Here is a 16363-nt window from a genome sequence, read left to right as displayed (position 1 = left end):
TTCTCACGGAAGGACTTGATGATGATGATGGTCACGTAGACTTCTGCCTTTTAATCCATCCATCATTGTTGGAGCATCATGAAGCTTTGAGTAGGTGGAGGTGGCGCAGGCCACCACCACAAAGAAACCGGAAAAAGAAACAGAAAAGAGAGTAGGGGTCAGTACGGATTTTAGAGCCACCATGAGTAATTATTGAACATACAGAGTATCAGGATTAAGTTAAATTAAGTTAAATTGAAGTTATAAAAAGGCCATGTTAAAGTAAAATACGTTAGTCATCTTGCAGCTACTCATGGCATCAAAGTCCCACGTTGTGCCATCTATGAGAAATACACATAACTTTGGCAACTGGGGTGTGCAACACCCCACCCGAGTAACGAAGCTTCTGAATACTGTCTGGCAGTTGATAGTCTTGAGTCCACTATGACTCCTAAATCCTTCTCATAAGGTATTCTCAATTTTCAGACATCCCATTGTGTATTCAAACTTAACATTTTTCCTTCCTATGTGTAATTCTTTACATTTACTGACAATAAATTTCATCTGTCACAAATCTGCCCAAGCCTGTATGCTGTCCAAGTCCTTATGTAATGATATAACGGATTCCAGATTCTCTGACAATCCACCTATCTTGGTATCATCTGCAATTGTAAAGAAGATCAAGAGATATGTATATAGAACCTGCCCTTGCTTGGGTATAATGAATTTGTGAAAATGGGATTCTTAAGGTAAAGAAGCAAATATTTCTGTTTTTTAAATGGTGACTCTTCCATTGCTAGCTCGCCCATCTGTCATTTACACTACCCCTCTAATAATTTCTCTGCTGTCACAAATAGAGAATTTATTCTTTTCTTGGTATGATTGAATTCCATAACTGCTGTAACATCTTGGGTTAAAACCATGAATACTACTTTTTTGTATTTCCTGGTTAATGTGGTTTCAAGAATTGGTTTTACCCACGTTAATAAAGTAGACTTGTTGAAAAATGAATCATTGATACATCAAGTATACTGGTAAAAGTACAGGTTTTTGTGTCATCTTGCCCATTGAACCCCCATCCATGAAGAAACTTTTGAAACTCCATCCACTCTGTATGTTATGTAGCGATAACTGTAACATTTGGACGAGCATCCGTTCACCTGGTTTGGATTAATGTGTGGTTTTTGAGGTGTTGGCACTCCCATTATGACTCTGCAGTGATATTTCTGAAAGTGCACGAAGCTGATATGTTAAATTGCCTGAACAGTAATAGAGAAAAGCCAAGCAAAATGACACCTTTTATTGGCTAACTAAAAAGATTACAATATGCAAGCTTTCGAGGCAACTCAGGCCCCTTCTTCAGGCAATCAATCAAGATTGCCTGAAGAAGGGGCCTGAGTTGCCTCGAAAGCTTGCATATTGTAATCTTTTTAGTTAGCCAACAAAAGGTGTCATTTTGCTTGGCTTTTCTCCACATTCATAATGGCTAACACGGTACAACAACCTAGTACTACTGAACAATAATATAAATACTACATTTTGTGAAAGTCGACAGTTTTCAGTGATGTCCAATTTTTATGTAGTTCCCCATCATACTACTCTCAATGCCACCACCCATCCCTTTCACTTCAACTGAATTATGGACATAGAAAGTGGCCATTACTGTAAGTAGGGCCAAATCTGAATAATGTGCAAAATTCATCACAATCGGTTGAACCATTTTACTGTTATAACATGGATTTGGTTTTGTGCCACCCCATCCCATTACAATCCCATTTCTTGGTGAAACTTTTGAAAGGCCTTAAAGCTTAGATATTAAGTTCTATCAATTGTAATATGCATGCATAATTTCATGAACTTTGACTTTGTCATTTTAGTGTGATTGATTTGTTTCCTCTAAAATACACAATAGACTGACATGTCTCTTGAGAAAGCTGATTTGCTTTGAACATTTTTGAACACAGAAGTGAGCTGTAGGAATACTAGGACCATAAAATTCAAGTGAAGAGAGTAACATGTTTCAGTGATGCCACTGCAGCAACCATACCACATGCTCTTCAGAAGAGGTTGTCCACCTGTAGCTGGATCAGCCAGTACTTGGATGGGAGACCAGCCAGGAAAAGCTTGGCTTACTACTGGAAGAGGTGTTGGTGAGGCCAACAGGGGGCACTGACCCTGAGGTCTGAAGATGGATCCCAGTTTCCAAGTGCAGTGATGGGGATGCTGTGCTGTAAAAATGGTGATGTCCTTCAGATGAGTGGTCCTGACTTTCTTTGGTCATCAAAGATCCCTGGACATCCTTTGTAAAAAGTAGGGTGTATCTCAATGCCCAGGCTAATTTGCCCACCACAGCCTGGCCTCCTAATCATTCTCTGTCTCTCTCTCAACCCTTCATCAGCTAAAAGTTAATGTGTGGTGAGTGTACAGGTGGAAAAAATGGCTGCCGCCGCATCATCCAAGTGGGTGCTCCCCACTCACCATGAAAAGCTCTTTGAGTATTAAGAAAAGCTCCATATAAATGTAAAGAATTATTATTATTATTATTCCCCATCGGGTTGGATAATGGATGGACGGATTATTATTATTATTATTATTACAATTACAAAAGTTTCTCTAATAACCAATTAGCATGTAACCATGACTAATGAAGGATAAGCTAAGGGAACCAAGCATTAGGACACTGAAGTAATGGCTGCTGAAAATGAGGCTTTGCACCCACTTGTGATTAATAAATTGAAAATCAGTCATTTCAAGTGGGAACAGCCATTATACACACTCGTAATGCCTTGGCTATATCTTTTAAATCAATTTAATGGTATCTTAATAATAAAAGGTATCAATTTCTATCAAAAACAAGAACATTTCTAGGTGACCCCAAACTTTTCAATGGTAGTGTACCCTTAAGTATATTTGTGTTTAAATTATTGTATTGTGATCCAAAAGTGTTCAACAGCTTAGATCATTTTAATAGATTTAACCTGAGTTTGTGTGCATGAGAGTGAGTGAGTGAGTGAGTGAGTGAGTGAGTGAGTGAGTGAGTGAGTGAGTGAGTGAGTGAGTGAGTGAGAAGCAGACCACATGTAATGGAGCTGAGTTTCAGCATAACGTTGAAGGGAGCCTGTTACTTAAAAAACTCTACTTTGTTTAACATAATAAAACAGGCTTATCCTGTAACTAGTAATGAGCAAAACATCAGTTTCATTTCATGTACAGTTTCTCAAAACTACCCTAAAAATTCATCTGGAGTGAATTTCGCAATTGCAAAACAGAAAATTCACTAAAATGGGAAAAACAAGACATTTTGCTCCCCAGGAGTAATTCATTTTGTGATCGATTACTAACTTTGTTTAAAAAAGTTGAAAATAAGTCAATATTTCAAAATGTAAAACAAGAGTCAGTCAATTCCCAAATGCCCCATTAATCTGTGATGCGGACAACTACAGAAGGATCAGGTTGTCAAAGGAAGATGGGGAGTTATTCATTAAGATTACATCAGGGGACTCTCATCTAGAGGCAAGAAGAATTTAATAACTGGTTATTGCCTATTGCTGCACACAGAAGAGCCTTTATGTCTGGTCACAATGGAGGTAATATAGAGGTGGTTCAGTCCTGCAAGTAATTAGGGGTTCACATCAGTAACAGGTTGGATTGGTCTCAGAACACTGAGAAATAATAGAACGGGCAGTGCAGGCTCTTTTTCCTTAGGAAACGGAGTTTCATTAATGTAAGAAGTGACATCTTTCACATCTTCTACAACTCCGTGATAGCCAGAGCGATTTTCTAAGATTTCTGGTTTTCTGGGCTGGTAAAATCACTTCTAAAAGTGCCCACGTACTTAACAAGCTGGATTAAATGACAAGCTCAGTTATGGGACACAATGTGGAACCCCTGGAGGTATTAGAGAAGGAGAGAATTAAAACCAAACTGAGCGCCTTTATGAACAAAGCTGCTCATCCTCTCTCTGACACAGCAACACAGAGGACTTTCAGACAACAAATCATTCCACAGAAATGGGTCAAGAAAAGCTACAGGGGCTTCATCATGTGACCAGCAATACATCTGTAGACTCACTGGGACTGTGACAAGCAAGTGTGAAGTTTTTCTTTCTTTTTAATTATCTATCTATCTATCTATCTATCTATCTATCTATCTATCTATCTATCTATCAAATAATAATAATAATAATAATAATAATAATAATAATAATAATAATAATAATAGTAAGTTACATTATAGAGCGCCTTTCACAAACCGAAGGTCACTTTACATACAGAGTAAAACAAAATGACATAAATGACAAAAATTCATAGAAGAGGAAAGTTTTTAGTTGATATTTAAAAGTGCAGAAAGAGGAGTAAACTCGGAGAGACTGAGGAAGAAAGTTCCAGCAGTGAAGGGCCATAACACCGAAAGACCTGCCTGCCAGGATCGAGAGTGTGGTGCGGGGCACAGTAAAGAGATGACTGCTCGAGGACCTGAGAGAGCGACAAGGAGTGTATGGAGCTAGGAGCCGAGTGAGGTAGAGGGGGGCAAAGAGTTATGTAGGGCTTTAAAGGTGTAACAAGTAATGTATCAAGTAACCAGTAATGCTGGGAGAGAAGAGGGGAGATGTGAGCAAAACGCTTTGTGTGGCTATGGAGTTCTGAATGTACTGTAGCCTCTGTATAGATTTTGCAGGGAGGACAATGAAGAGGGGATTACAGTAATCAATACGGGACATTATGAGACAACGAACCAGAGTTTGAGCATCATTAAATGACAGAAATGGACTGAGGCGGGCAATGTTATGGAGATGATAGAAGGAAATTTTAGAAAGAGACCTAATGTGTAGCTCAAAGTTAAGTGAAGAGTCAAACAAAACACCAGGATTTCTGACAACAGGAGCAGGTTTGACAAGTGCACCATCAACAGAAACAGAGAAGTTGGATGCCTTAGAAAGTTGGGATTTTGGACCTACCAGTAACACTTCAGTTTTATTGGCATTAAGTTTGAGAATAAGTTCTTTTCCATCCATAGCTTAAGATCAGTGATGCAGTCAGTGAGTGTGCTGGGGAGTGAATCGGTAGGGGAGTGTGTACTAAGGTATAACTGTATATCGTCTGCATAACAGTGGAAGTTAAGGCCGTGTCTGCGAAAAATCTCTATCTATCTATCTATCTATCTATCTATCTATCTATCTATCTATCTATCTATCATATAGTGCCTTTCCTATCTATCTATCTATCTATCTATCTATCTATCTATCTATCTATCTATCTATCTATCATATAGTGCCTTTCCTATCTATCTATCTATCTATCTATCTATCTATCTATCTATCTATCTATCTATCTATCTATCTATCTATAGCAGTCTATGATGATCATATCATCCTCCATAAACAATATGCTGAAATCCCACATCCAAGTGGTTAAAATCCCCCCAAGTCCATAAACCCTCCAATTGGAAGAAATCTCAACTTTTACATGAGGACTTGATTGTAAATAGTTGGCCGGTGCCTACAGTATTTGTAGGACAGTCATTTACAACCAGAGCCACCCAATTTTTCAGATATCTAAAAGACAACTTCTCACCTTGCCCCTGTACATGCTGGATATATTTATTTAACTTTAGAATGGCTGCTTTTTTGCCTCAGAACAATCTAAAGGCAAGAAGACAATTGGGGCGAAGGATCACTGAAGGGGGATTTTGAGGAGTGAGAGGGCTGCTGTGTGTTTTTGGACCCTTGCAAAATAGCTTAGTGGAGTAAAGCCACTAACTGGACTTTACTTGACTTGAGAAGCCATCACACAGGTGAGTTTAATGTCCTCTTAGCCAGGGAAGATTTATTCGATTTCTGTTGTTTTTAGAATTGTGGTTGCATGCTTCCATTATTTATCTTACTATTGTAATTTGGCAACAAAATATGTAATTTTTTTTTTGGTTCTCTCTGTCTGTATTTAATTGTAAGACATTGTTCAGTTAGGTGTCCTGTCACACTGTTATGTTAAATATAATCGATTCCAGTTAATTGGTTCACCAATTAATCAGACCACCCACTTATTTGGACTGAATCCTAAAGAACTGAAACAGATCATATTACATAAGCCTAATATTGTTCGCTTATTTGGACCAAAATTCCATTTAGTCGGACCAAAGAACGTGACAGAGAATAAGAAAAAGAAGCCACAAGTCGCCCCTGGAAAGCGGATGTAAAGTGGGTCAGCAACATTGGGAGGATCCCTGGGCTCCCCAGGAGAATTTATGTATTTATCAAGGGTCAGGAAGTTGGAAAATTTGTACCAAGTGCAAACCAGTGGGGGTGAACGTGCCTGCCCTTTCTTTCCTAAAACGAACTGTCCAGTAGCTGGCGACATGAAGTCGAGCGTAAATAAGACAAAAGTAGACAAGTTCTTCAAACGTTGACTGGAATTTGGTAATGTAACCTTTTTTATTGTGCTTTGCATGCTGAGTGTCGTGTAGATCGTTTCGAAGAATTTGTAGATTTCTTTTTAAATAAACAAAATTGTAAGCAACCGTACATGTACATGTACGTAGTTCTTGTTTGTACGTTCGCCATACGCGTGTACAGGACAATAAAAGTCATAATGACATTTTAATATGTTACTTATAGCACGTCCCGTCTTGGTTGCACATGTATAGGGCATGTTCGTGTAATCAGACCAGCCGGTTATTAGGACCAAAATGATCGCGTCCCGATGTGGTCCGATTAACAGAAATCGACTGTATTGTTCATCCAGGTACTGGCACCATGCATGAAGTATCAGTTGTATACAGTTAGTAATATTTACAGTGTCCTTTTCACTGGGTAATAGGAGGTAACCTTCTCTCTTCTAAGATTTTAGATCAGCTGAATATGATCATCCAAGCAGGAGAGACGACTGCCTTTGTAGGTCCAAGCGGATCTGGAAAAAGCACGGCGATACAACTCATCCAGAGATTCTACGACCCCAAAGAGGGCATGGTAGGACTCCCTCATTTTATTTTCCCAATCCTTGACCTATGTAGGCCTTTATAGAGCTAAGTCTCTCGTGCCTTATCTAAGTGAGGGTTCACTGAACATTGAGAAGTTCATCCATTCCCCTCCCACCTTTGGACCGCAGCCCTTATGTGTGTCTGTCAAATTCTTTGTATCCTGGCATTCAGGCTACAGTCTTTGCTTCTTTTTCATACTTTATGTTTATTTTGTTCTCCATTTGTTGTTGGCCTGATGATTTTTCTGCACTCTTTATATTTGTTATAAGGTACCCATAATTTCTTTAGTTTTTTGTAATGTTAATTTCATAGAAAAAGTACTCACTATGAAGACACTATCTAAAATAAAATTGATTGACTCAAGTTGCAGAATAAGGAAATGTCCTGTATTTTGAATAGAACCTTTAGTAATAAACAAAAGGACTTCACAAACAGCATTAATAAAAAAAATGTAAAAAATAAAAAAAATGGGCCAGCTAGTATAATATTAAAGGAGAAAGGACAGATATTTGTGATGGAAGACAAGAACCAGCACTTGTGAATACTGAGCGCATTCTAAAGACGTTTTCACACCCAGTTCATTTCGACCAGTGTTTTCAAGCTCTGGTGCAAATTCCCTAAAACTCTGCTTCATTTAGGTAGACATGAACACACAAAACGCACTCTGATACGGACCAAAACAACCATACAAAAACCCTGTGGAAATGATGGTTTTGGGGTGGTAACAAGCAAACCCTGGAGTGGTTTGCATGAGGTCTGAATTTAATCCAGCACAGGACTGATTTAAGTATACACTCTTAAAAATAAAGGCATCAGGATGGTTCTTCAGAGCGATGCCATAGGGGAACCATTTTTGGTTCCCAAAAGGCCCATCCATATGAAAGTTTCAGAAAGAACATTTAATTTATTGAGATCCATAACAGACTCCATATAGTAAATAATTATGAAGAGATTGTAACATTCTTGTGAAGGACAAACGGGTTGTGCTTTTAAAAGGACTCTTTGGTGCATACAATAGCATGTGGCCTGCAGAGGGCGCTCCTGCCACGCAAATCTGACACAGACAGATGCAGGACACAAGTGTAACACACATGCTTTTATTTCTCTCTTTTTCTTTTCCCATGGGAAACACCTTCCCCTGTTTTCCCCCTGTATATTACAGTACATTACAAGCACAGCAAACACAGTTCACTTCAAAACCATTTTCTTCTTCTTTTTTACTCTGTGCACCTCCACTCCTCCTGGCGGCCTGGAGCGAGGCGGCCCCTTTTATAGGGCACCTGGAAGTGCTCAAGGACCTTCTTCCGGCAGCCCTTCCGAGTGTGTCGGAAGTGCTGCAACCAAGGGCTCCAAGGGAAGAGGCACACAACCCAATAAAGAACCATAAAGTGCCATTAAAGAAGCAGGACTCTGAATGTCTACTATTGATATTTGGGGAATCTCATTCTATGCATTGTGAGTTAAGGATTTACAGTACATGGAGCATTAAAAACAATAGAAAGGGAACACAAGTTCAAATATAACACAATTCACATAAAACGACTCGCACAATTACTCGCTCAATCAGAGCAGCACCTGATTCAGTCTCTGAGCCTCTCACAATCGCACAGCCTCAGTGGAAGAGTGTTAGGGCCATCTATCTATCTATCTATCTATCTATTGTGAAGCTCAGCCCGGACACAGACAGGTAGACATCGTTAGTTCCAACCCACACACATTTACTTACAATAATATTTACAAAATTGAAGCACACAACCCCAAAACTCCCCCAAAGTCAAGGCCTCTTTCCTTGATGCCTTTGACTCTCAGGTCTGCCTCCACTCTCCTCCCGAGCTCTGTCCTTCTTCCACCCGACTCCAGCCATCGAATGGAGGGAGGCGGCCCCTTTTATACACACCTGGACGTGCTCCAGGTGCTTCCTGATTAGCTTCCGCCGGCACTCCCAAGTATGGCAGAAGTACCAGCTGCGCACACGGAAGTACTCCAGGTGTCCCTGGTCTTCTTCCCCCAGCACTTCCGGGTGTGGCAGAAGTGCTGAGGACCAGGGCTCCATAGGCATTGGGGCACACCCTGGCAGTGACCACGGGCCCCTATAGGGTTGAGCTTCTAAGCTCTGTTCCTGTGGTCCCCAAAGACACCAGGGAGGTTGCCCCCTCGTGGTCTGAGGGAGATGTAATCCCTCCTCTGGTCCTTCTGAGTGTCCTGGCTGGGCCCCACCCCCAGCCACTTGCCACACTATCTATCTATCATATACTGCCTTTTCATCTATCTATCTATCTATCTATCTATCTATCTATCTATCTATCTATCTATCTATCTATCTATCTATCTATCTATCTATCTATCTATCTATCTATCATATAGTGCCAGTGCCACTAGTAAGGTATATCGCATGTTCACATAAAAATTGCCCTAGAAGGCCGTTCACCATGACACAATATGAAGAAAGCTGAGGAGAACACGTGCCACACTACACAGGTTTTCCAATGAGTTCAGTCCTAGCCTTTTGTTGACATAATCTTTTGAAAATCTCAATGGGTTGTAGACAGAGCAGGAATTGCTTTGTGAAGTTTCAAGCTCTTGTTCATCCACAGGTGACTCTTGATGGTCATGATATCCGAGGGTTGAACATTCAGTGGCTTCGATCGCTGATTGGCATTGTGGAGCAGGAGCCCGTTTTGTTTGCAACAACAATTGCAGAAAATATCCGATATGGCAGAGAGGACGCAACCATGGAAGAGATCATGCAAGCAGCCAAGCAGGCCAACGCGTACAACTTTATCATGGACTTGCCACAGGTAGGCAGTCTGCCTTCTCATAATTTACTGATAGGGTTCAACTGTATTTAGTAGAAATATTACCATCCCTACAAAACATGGATGACTCTCATTTAAATGCCAAAAGTGCCATATAAGAGAAAAAATTAATTGGACCTTGACATTGTTTAACCCTGTTACTGTATAAAAAGAAAAAGTCCACTTTCGATCAGCTTCTCAGCATCTAAAAAAGTGTTTTATTTTATCTCACCAGAAGTTTGACACAATGGTTGGTAAAGGTGGAGGTCAAATGAGTGGTGGGCAGAAACAGAGAATAGCCATTGCTCGAGCTCTCATCAGAAACCCCAGGATCTTGCTGCTCGACATGGCCACTTCGGCCCTGGACAATGAGAGTGAAGCTGTCGTTCAGGAAGCCCTTGATAAGGTTTGTACCGAGGGCTACAAAGGCACCTACTGCTTGTGTTCTGTTTAAGCACTTGGAGGACATCAATGGTGTTATTTTGGAGCTGGAGAGCAGGCATACTGGTCTGGAGTCATAACACAGGGGAACTATATAAAAAAGTGCAAAGCAGCCTCTTTTTTGTAGTAGACTGTGGTCCTTTTAATGTGGGCAATGACATCTTTCATAAAGTCTGCAGCTCAGTGATGGCCAGTGAGATTTTCTACACTGTGGTGTGCTAGTCTGGTAACATCAGTTCAAAAGAGCTCCACCAAATCAACAGCCTAATTAAAAGGACAGGCTCCTATCTATCTATCTATCTATCTATCTATCTATCTATCTATCTATCTATCTATCTATCTATCTATCTATCTATCTATCTATCAAATAGTGCCTTTCATATCTATCTATCTATTATATAGTGCTTTTAATATCTATCTACAGTGCATCCAGAAAGTATTCACAGCGCATCACTTTTTCCACATTTTGTTATGTCACAGCCTTATTCCAAAATGGATTAAATTCATTTTTTTCCTTAGAATTCTACACACAACACCCCATAATGTCAATGTGAAAAAAGTTTACTTGAGGTTTTTGCAAATTTATTAAAAAATAAAAACACTGAGAAATCACATGTACATAAGTATTCACAGCCTTTGCTCAATACTTTGTCGATGCACCTTTGGCAGCAATTACAGCCTCAAGTCTTTTTGAATACGATGCCACAAGCTTGGCACACCTATCCTTGGCCAGTTTCGCCCATTCCTCTTTGCAGCACCTCTCAAGCTCCATCAGTTTGGATGGGAAGCGTCGGTGCACAGTCATTTTAAGATCTCTCCAGAGATGTTCAATCGGATTCAATTCTGGGCTCTGGCTGGGCCACTCAAGGACATTCACAGAGTTGTCCTGAAGCCACTTCTTTGATATCTTGGCTGTGTGCTTAGGGTCGTTGTCCTGCTGAAAGATGAACCGTCGCCCCAGTCTGAGGTCAAGAGCGCCCTGGAGCAGGTTTTCATCCAGGTGATGAGCAGTGCCTGGTTTCCTCCAAACGTGACGCCTGGCATTCACACCAAAGAGTTCAATCTTTGTCTCATCAGACTAGAGAATTTTGTTTCTCATGGTCTGAGAGTCCTTCAGGTGCCTTTTGGCAAACTCCAGGAGGGCTGCCATGTGCCTTTACTAAGGAGTGGTGTCTGTCTGGCCACTCTACCATACAGGCCTGATTGGTGGATTGCTGCAGAGATGGTTGTCCTTCTGGAAGGTTCTCCTCTCTCCACAGAGGACCTCTGGAGCTCTGACAGAGTGACCATCGGGTTCTTGGTCACCTTCCTAAGACCCTTCTCTCCCAATCGCTCAGTTTAGATAGCCGGCGAGCTCTAGGAAGAGTCCTGGTTGTTTCGAACTTCTTCCACTTATGGATGATGGAGGTCACTGTGCTCATTGGGACCTTCAAAGCAGCAGAAATTTTTCTGTAACCTTCCCCAGATTTGTGCCTCAAGACAATCCTGTCTCGGAGGTCTACAGACAATTCCTTTGACTTCATGCTTGGTTTGTGCTCTGACATGAACTGTCAACTGTGGGACCTTCTATAGACAGATGTGTGCCTTTCCAAATCAGGTCCAATCAACTGAATTTACCACAGGTGGACTCCAATTAAGCTGCAGAAACATCTCAAGGATGATCAGGGGAAACAGGATGCACCTGAGCTCAATTTGGAGCTTCATGGCAAAGGCTGTGAATACTTATGTACATGTGCTTTCTCATTTTTTTTATTTTTAATAAATTTGCAAAAATTTGAAGTAAAATTTTTTCACGTTGTCATTATGGGGTGTTGTGTGTAGAATTCGGAGGAAAAAAAATGAATTTAATCCATTTTGGAATAGATAGATAGATAGATAGATAGATAGATAGATAGATAGATAGATAGATAGATAGATAGATAGATAGATACTTTATTAATCCCAATAAGGCTGTAACATAACAAAATGTGGAAAAAGTGATGCGCTGTGAATACTTTCCGGATGCACTCTATCTATCTATCTATCTATCTATCTATCTATCTATCTATCTATCTATCTATCTATCTATCTATCTATCTATCTATTATATAGTGCCTTTAATATGTTTCTATCTATCTATCTATCTATCTATCTATCTATCTATCTATCTATCTATCTATCTATCTATCTGACTCTTATGATGTAAGGCTCACTGGGAATTGAAATTGACGCAATTTGATGTAATTCAATTTTCAATTAATTTGTTTGGATATGAGGATAGACACTTAATGCCTACACAGACTAAAAATTAATGAACAGAAACAGAAGTGTCTCTAACCTGTGCCACTGACACACTGTCCATAAGAAGACCCATCTTGGTCCACACACAGTAATGCAGAAATCTATAAACTGTAAATGTGTAAGTCAGATGTTACAGTCAACAGACTCTCTGTCCACTGATCGTAGAGCACATTCCAGAACTTTCTTAATCTTGAATGATATTTGGCCATTTTTTTATTTTTTTACTTTACCAGCACAGCAAAACTCCAGTTTAGTTAACAGGGTAAAGCAGTCTGTTTTGATTGTGCTGTGTATTTTGGACCTCTGTTCAGCTGATATCCCTTTCATCCCTCTTTCTTTGTGATTACTGTTGCCTTTGTCATCGGACATTCAAGCCCTTACTTCCCTCTCGCGTTGTGCTCCTTGTTACCCTTCCTGTTGGGTGCTCCTCTTAGAGTCCAATTTGAATTTTCAAAGCAAACAATAAATTGTGGAGCCTGGAGTTAGTCTGGCAAGGCTGTAGTGTATTCACCGTGGCCGGTGAGTTAAATAATCCTGCCTTAGTCAGGTCACGTTTTTGACTCCCACCTCACTTCTCCCATATCAATGATATATGAATGCTAATACCAGTTAGTGACTTGTAACTTTGAAATACACATATGCTGCATGAATGTAACTCTTTTGATTCATATTTAACTTCATTTTTTTGTACTGTTATTTCATAATGTAAAAAAATACTCTTGTATGCAAATGAAGCAATGGCCAAAGTGCCGCCTTATTACCTCATGCCACACATCGGCCATCGTATTCACTACAGTGATATAAGTCCCTGTAGAAATGTGATGTCCCCCATGTAAGGTAAAGCAAATTAAATGGATGCAGAACATCTCCACACCTTTTTAAAAAGCATTTCTTTTCAGTTCCTAATTTTTGCATTCTTGTTGCCCTCCTCTTTAAGGTCCGCATGGGCCGAACCACCATCTCTATAGCTCATCGCCTCTCCACCATCAAGAATGCAGATGTGATCATCGGATTTGAACATGGAAGAGCAGTGGAGAGAGGAAAACATGAAGAGCTGCTTGAACGGAAAGGGGTCTACTTCACTCTAGTGACCCTCCAGAGCCAAGGAGACAAAGCGCTGAATGAGAACTCCAAGGCCGGTATGTACATCTTTATGGGATGAGCATGCTTTTATAAGAGCACATGGAATCTCTAAACACACAGGCCGAGTATGTGATAAAATGAGAGATCCCTCTGGTGTCAAGTCTTGAGTAATACAAACGGAACAGCATTTACCAAAAACAGGGAAAATATTAATGTAATTAAAGAAAATGATAAACCCAGAGCAAATCCTCCTGCTCCTCAGGTCATTCTTAGACTGGCTATCATAACTCACATTTTTTTGAGTTATTATGCAGATTCTAAGCTCATTTTTTTAGTATGCATTTCTAAGAAATACTTTTTCATTATATATTTTGTGATGAGCCTCACATATACCTTATTTTTTAAAAATCCTCATTTGTCCCGTATTTTGAACTTGGCTCATTTCTCAGTTCATCAAGTTGTTGTACAAAGAGTATTTTGGAGTGTACATCCTTCAATCTGTTAAAAAAAAAGCCATTCATATCAATTCTATTCAAAACAAGCAATATCAGACCAATCACATATGGTGTATTTATGAAGCAAAGCTTACAAACTACAAACTGCACAAGTACAATATCAAGGCGCCATAGCCAGTCGGAGGCAATTTGAAGGCCTGGTTTGACAGATGATATCCTTTGGTGTCCATAGCGGACTTTACTTACCATGCACCCCTTAGCTTTCATAAATGGCATCCCTTGGGTGACATAGCACAAACAGTATTACTTTGGTCACCAGGGAGAGTCCCCCTTGGTGTCCTCAGCATGTGCCCCTTCAACTACATAATTGGAGCTCTTCTGGTACATAACGCGGACTGTAAAGTGCATGTACCCCTTGGTGTCCACAGGACACACCCTCAATGGATTGACCGACACAAGCTATAGTTCCCAATTTTTGGGTGTGGCCGCCTGTGTCACCCAATCCCTAAATCTGCCACTGCAAGACGCTTAGTTCTGAGATGGCTTGACAGGAGCAAAAATAGACTGCAAATTCTCAAGGTTCAATTCAGTAAATGAGGTGCTGGACATTGGGGATAAACTAAGAAGAAGAAAAGCTCTAACATTCTTTTTGATCCCACCATATACACCAGAGCTCCAATGTGCCCTCATTGAAATTCCTTGGTGCCATCTGGGGACATGAGCCTTACCACCAGTCTCTGGCACAGAGTATTCTTTTACTTTGTGTCTCTTTGTAGCACATCTCACTCTGATTGGATAGTTGAGATTCTTTTCCAAGTTACACAGCCACACACATATTGTACCTTGTTAATTTCCTATTTTATTGATTATGTAAATGCAATTGTTCTCTTGATTAAATAATATTTAAGTGTTCACTTTGTGAGAATTTTGACTATGGAAAAAAAGCTTTTCTGTTTGTTTCCAGTTGCTGATGAGGAACTTGAGGACAGAAACTTTTCAAGACATGGGAGTTACTGTGAAAGTCTAAGGTATGTCCTACATGGAATAGGGTGCCTTTTTTATTTCACAGATGTCTTCCTCTCTTGAGTTAACATGCATGATATGGTATGTCTTTTTATGTCATATTATGGCACTGCATTCCTTGAAATTACACAGTATGAATGGCATTGCCATGAATGATCTTTAGAAATGTCCTACCAAGCCAGCATTTTCAGAAATACACAGGTCTGACGAGCATTTTCAAAAGTATTTATTTTCAGGGATAAAAATGCAAGAATAGTGTGGACAAAAGGCAAAAACTGAGGCTAATGTCCATGTTTTTAAATGAAAATGTAGTAGTATGAACATAGCCCATTGCCTTGTAGCGGGGCAAAATGAGGGTGCAGAACAAAGTTGAATGCTTGGGGTGCCAACTGGGCAAAATCCTGTTTACTAGAACACAAAGGCAAACAATTAATGAAAATTATGCACCTCTATGCACCCTTTTTAACACTATGGTAGTCCTCTCCGCTCCAAAATATATCTGTGACCTCCTTCACCCCTATGTGCCACCAAGAGGACTGAGGTCATCTGGACAACTACTCCTTCTAGTGCCAAGATCACGGCATGAAGTCAAGGGGAGACCAAGCTTTCTCAGTTGTTGCTCCTTGGCTTTGGAATGACTTGCCTGTTCACATCAGGTCTTCACCCTCTATTGAGGTTTTTAAAGGTCGGCCTAAGACCTACTTGTTTTCTTCTACCTTTCACTATGTCTAATGGGATTTTAGTGGATGTTATAATTGGTTGTTTTATTAATCTGTTTCTGCATGATTGTTTGTATTGTGTTTACTTTAATGCTTCTTTGTACAGCACTTTGGCACAACCTCTGCTGTTAGATAATCCTGTCTCTGTGTTTTATCTTGGTAGAGTAATATATTGCTCTACTTTCCCCTATAGTATTACTAATATGTAGCCTTAGAATGCCTAATTTCACAGAGTTACCACTGTTTATAAGGTATTATTGTATATAACTTATCCCCACCTTCCCACTGTTTATAAGGTATTATCTATACTAATAAAAGGCAAAGCCCTCACTCACTCACTCACTCACTCACTCACTGACTCATCACTAATTCTCCAACTTCCCGTGTAGGTAGAAAGCTGAAATTTGGCAGGCTCATTCCTTACAGCTTACTTACAAAAGTTGGGCAGGTTTCATTTCGAAATTCTACGCCTAATGGTCATAACTGGAAGGTATTTTTCTCCATTAACTGTAATGGAGTTGAGCTGGAATGACTTGGGGGGGCAGAGTTTCGTGTGACATCATCACGCCTCCCACGTAATCACGTGAACTGATTGTCAACGCAGTGCGTAGAA

The 16363-nt window shown here is 40.1% G+C and overlaps 1 protein-coding gene across 1 annotated transcript in view; it reads left to right on the top strand.

Moving 5' to 3' along the window:
* Positions 1-16363, top strand: part of LOC120531801 (bile salt export pump-like) — a 109698-nt gene that overhangs the window by 42614 nt on the left and 50721 nt on the right. Inside the window, exons 14-18 of the mRNA XM_039757551.1 lie at positions 6818-6943; positions 9549-9752; positions 9985-10155; positions 13408-13609; positions 14973-15036. Coding sequence (XP_039613485.1) covers positions 6818-6943; positions 9549-9752; positions 9985-10155; positions 13408-13609; positions 14973-15036 — 767 coding nt within the window. The remainder of the gene's footprint in view (positions 1-6817; positions 6944-9548; positions 9753-9984; positions 10156-13407; positions 13610-14972; positions 15037-16363) is intronic.

The sequence above is a fragment of the Polypterus senegalus genome, chromosome 6, assembly GCF_016835505.1.
Source record: "Polypterus senegalus isolate Bchr_013 chromosome 6, ASM1683550v1, whole genome shotgun sequence".
Taxonomy (NCBI): domain Eukaryota; kingdom Metazoa; phylum Chordata; class Cladistia; order Polypteriformes; family Polypteridae; genus Polypterus; species Polypterus senegalus.
The sequence above is the reverse complement of the archived record's forward strand: the minus strand, read 5'-3'. Positions and strand labels throughout refer to the sequence as shown.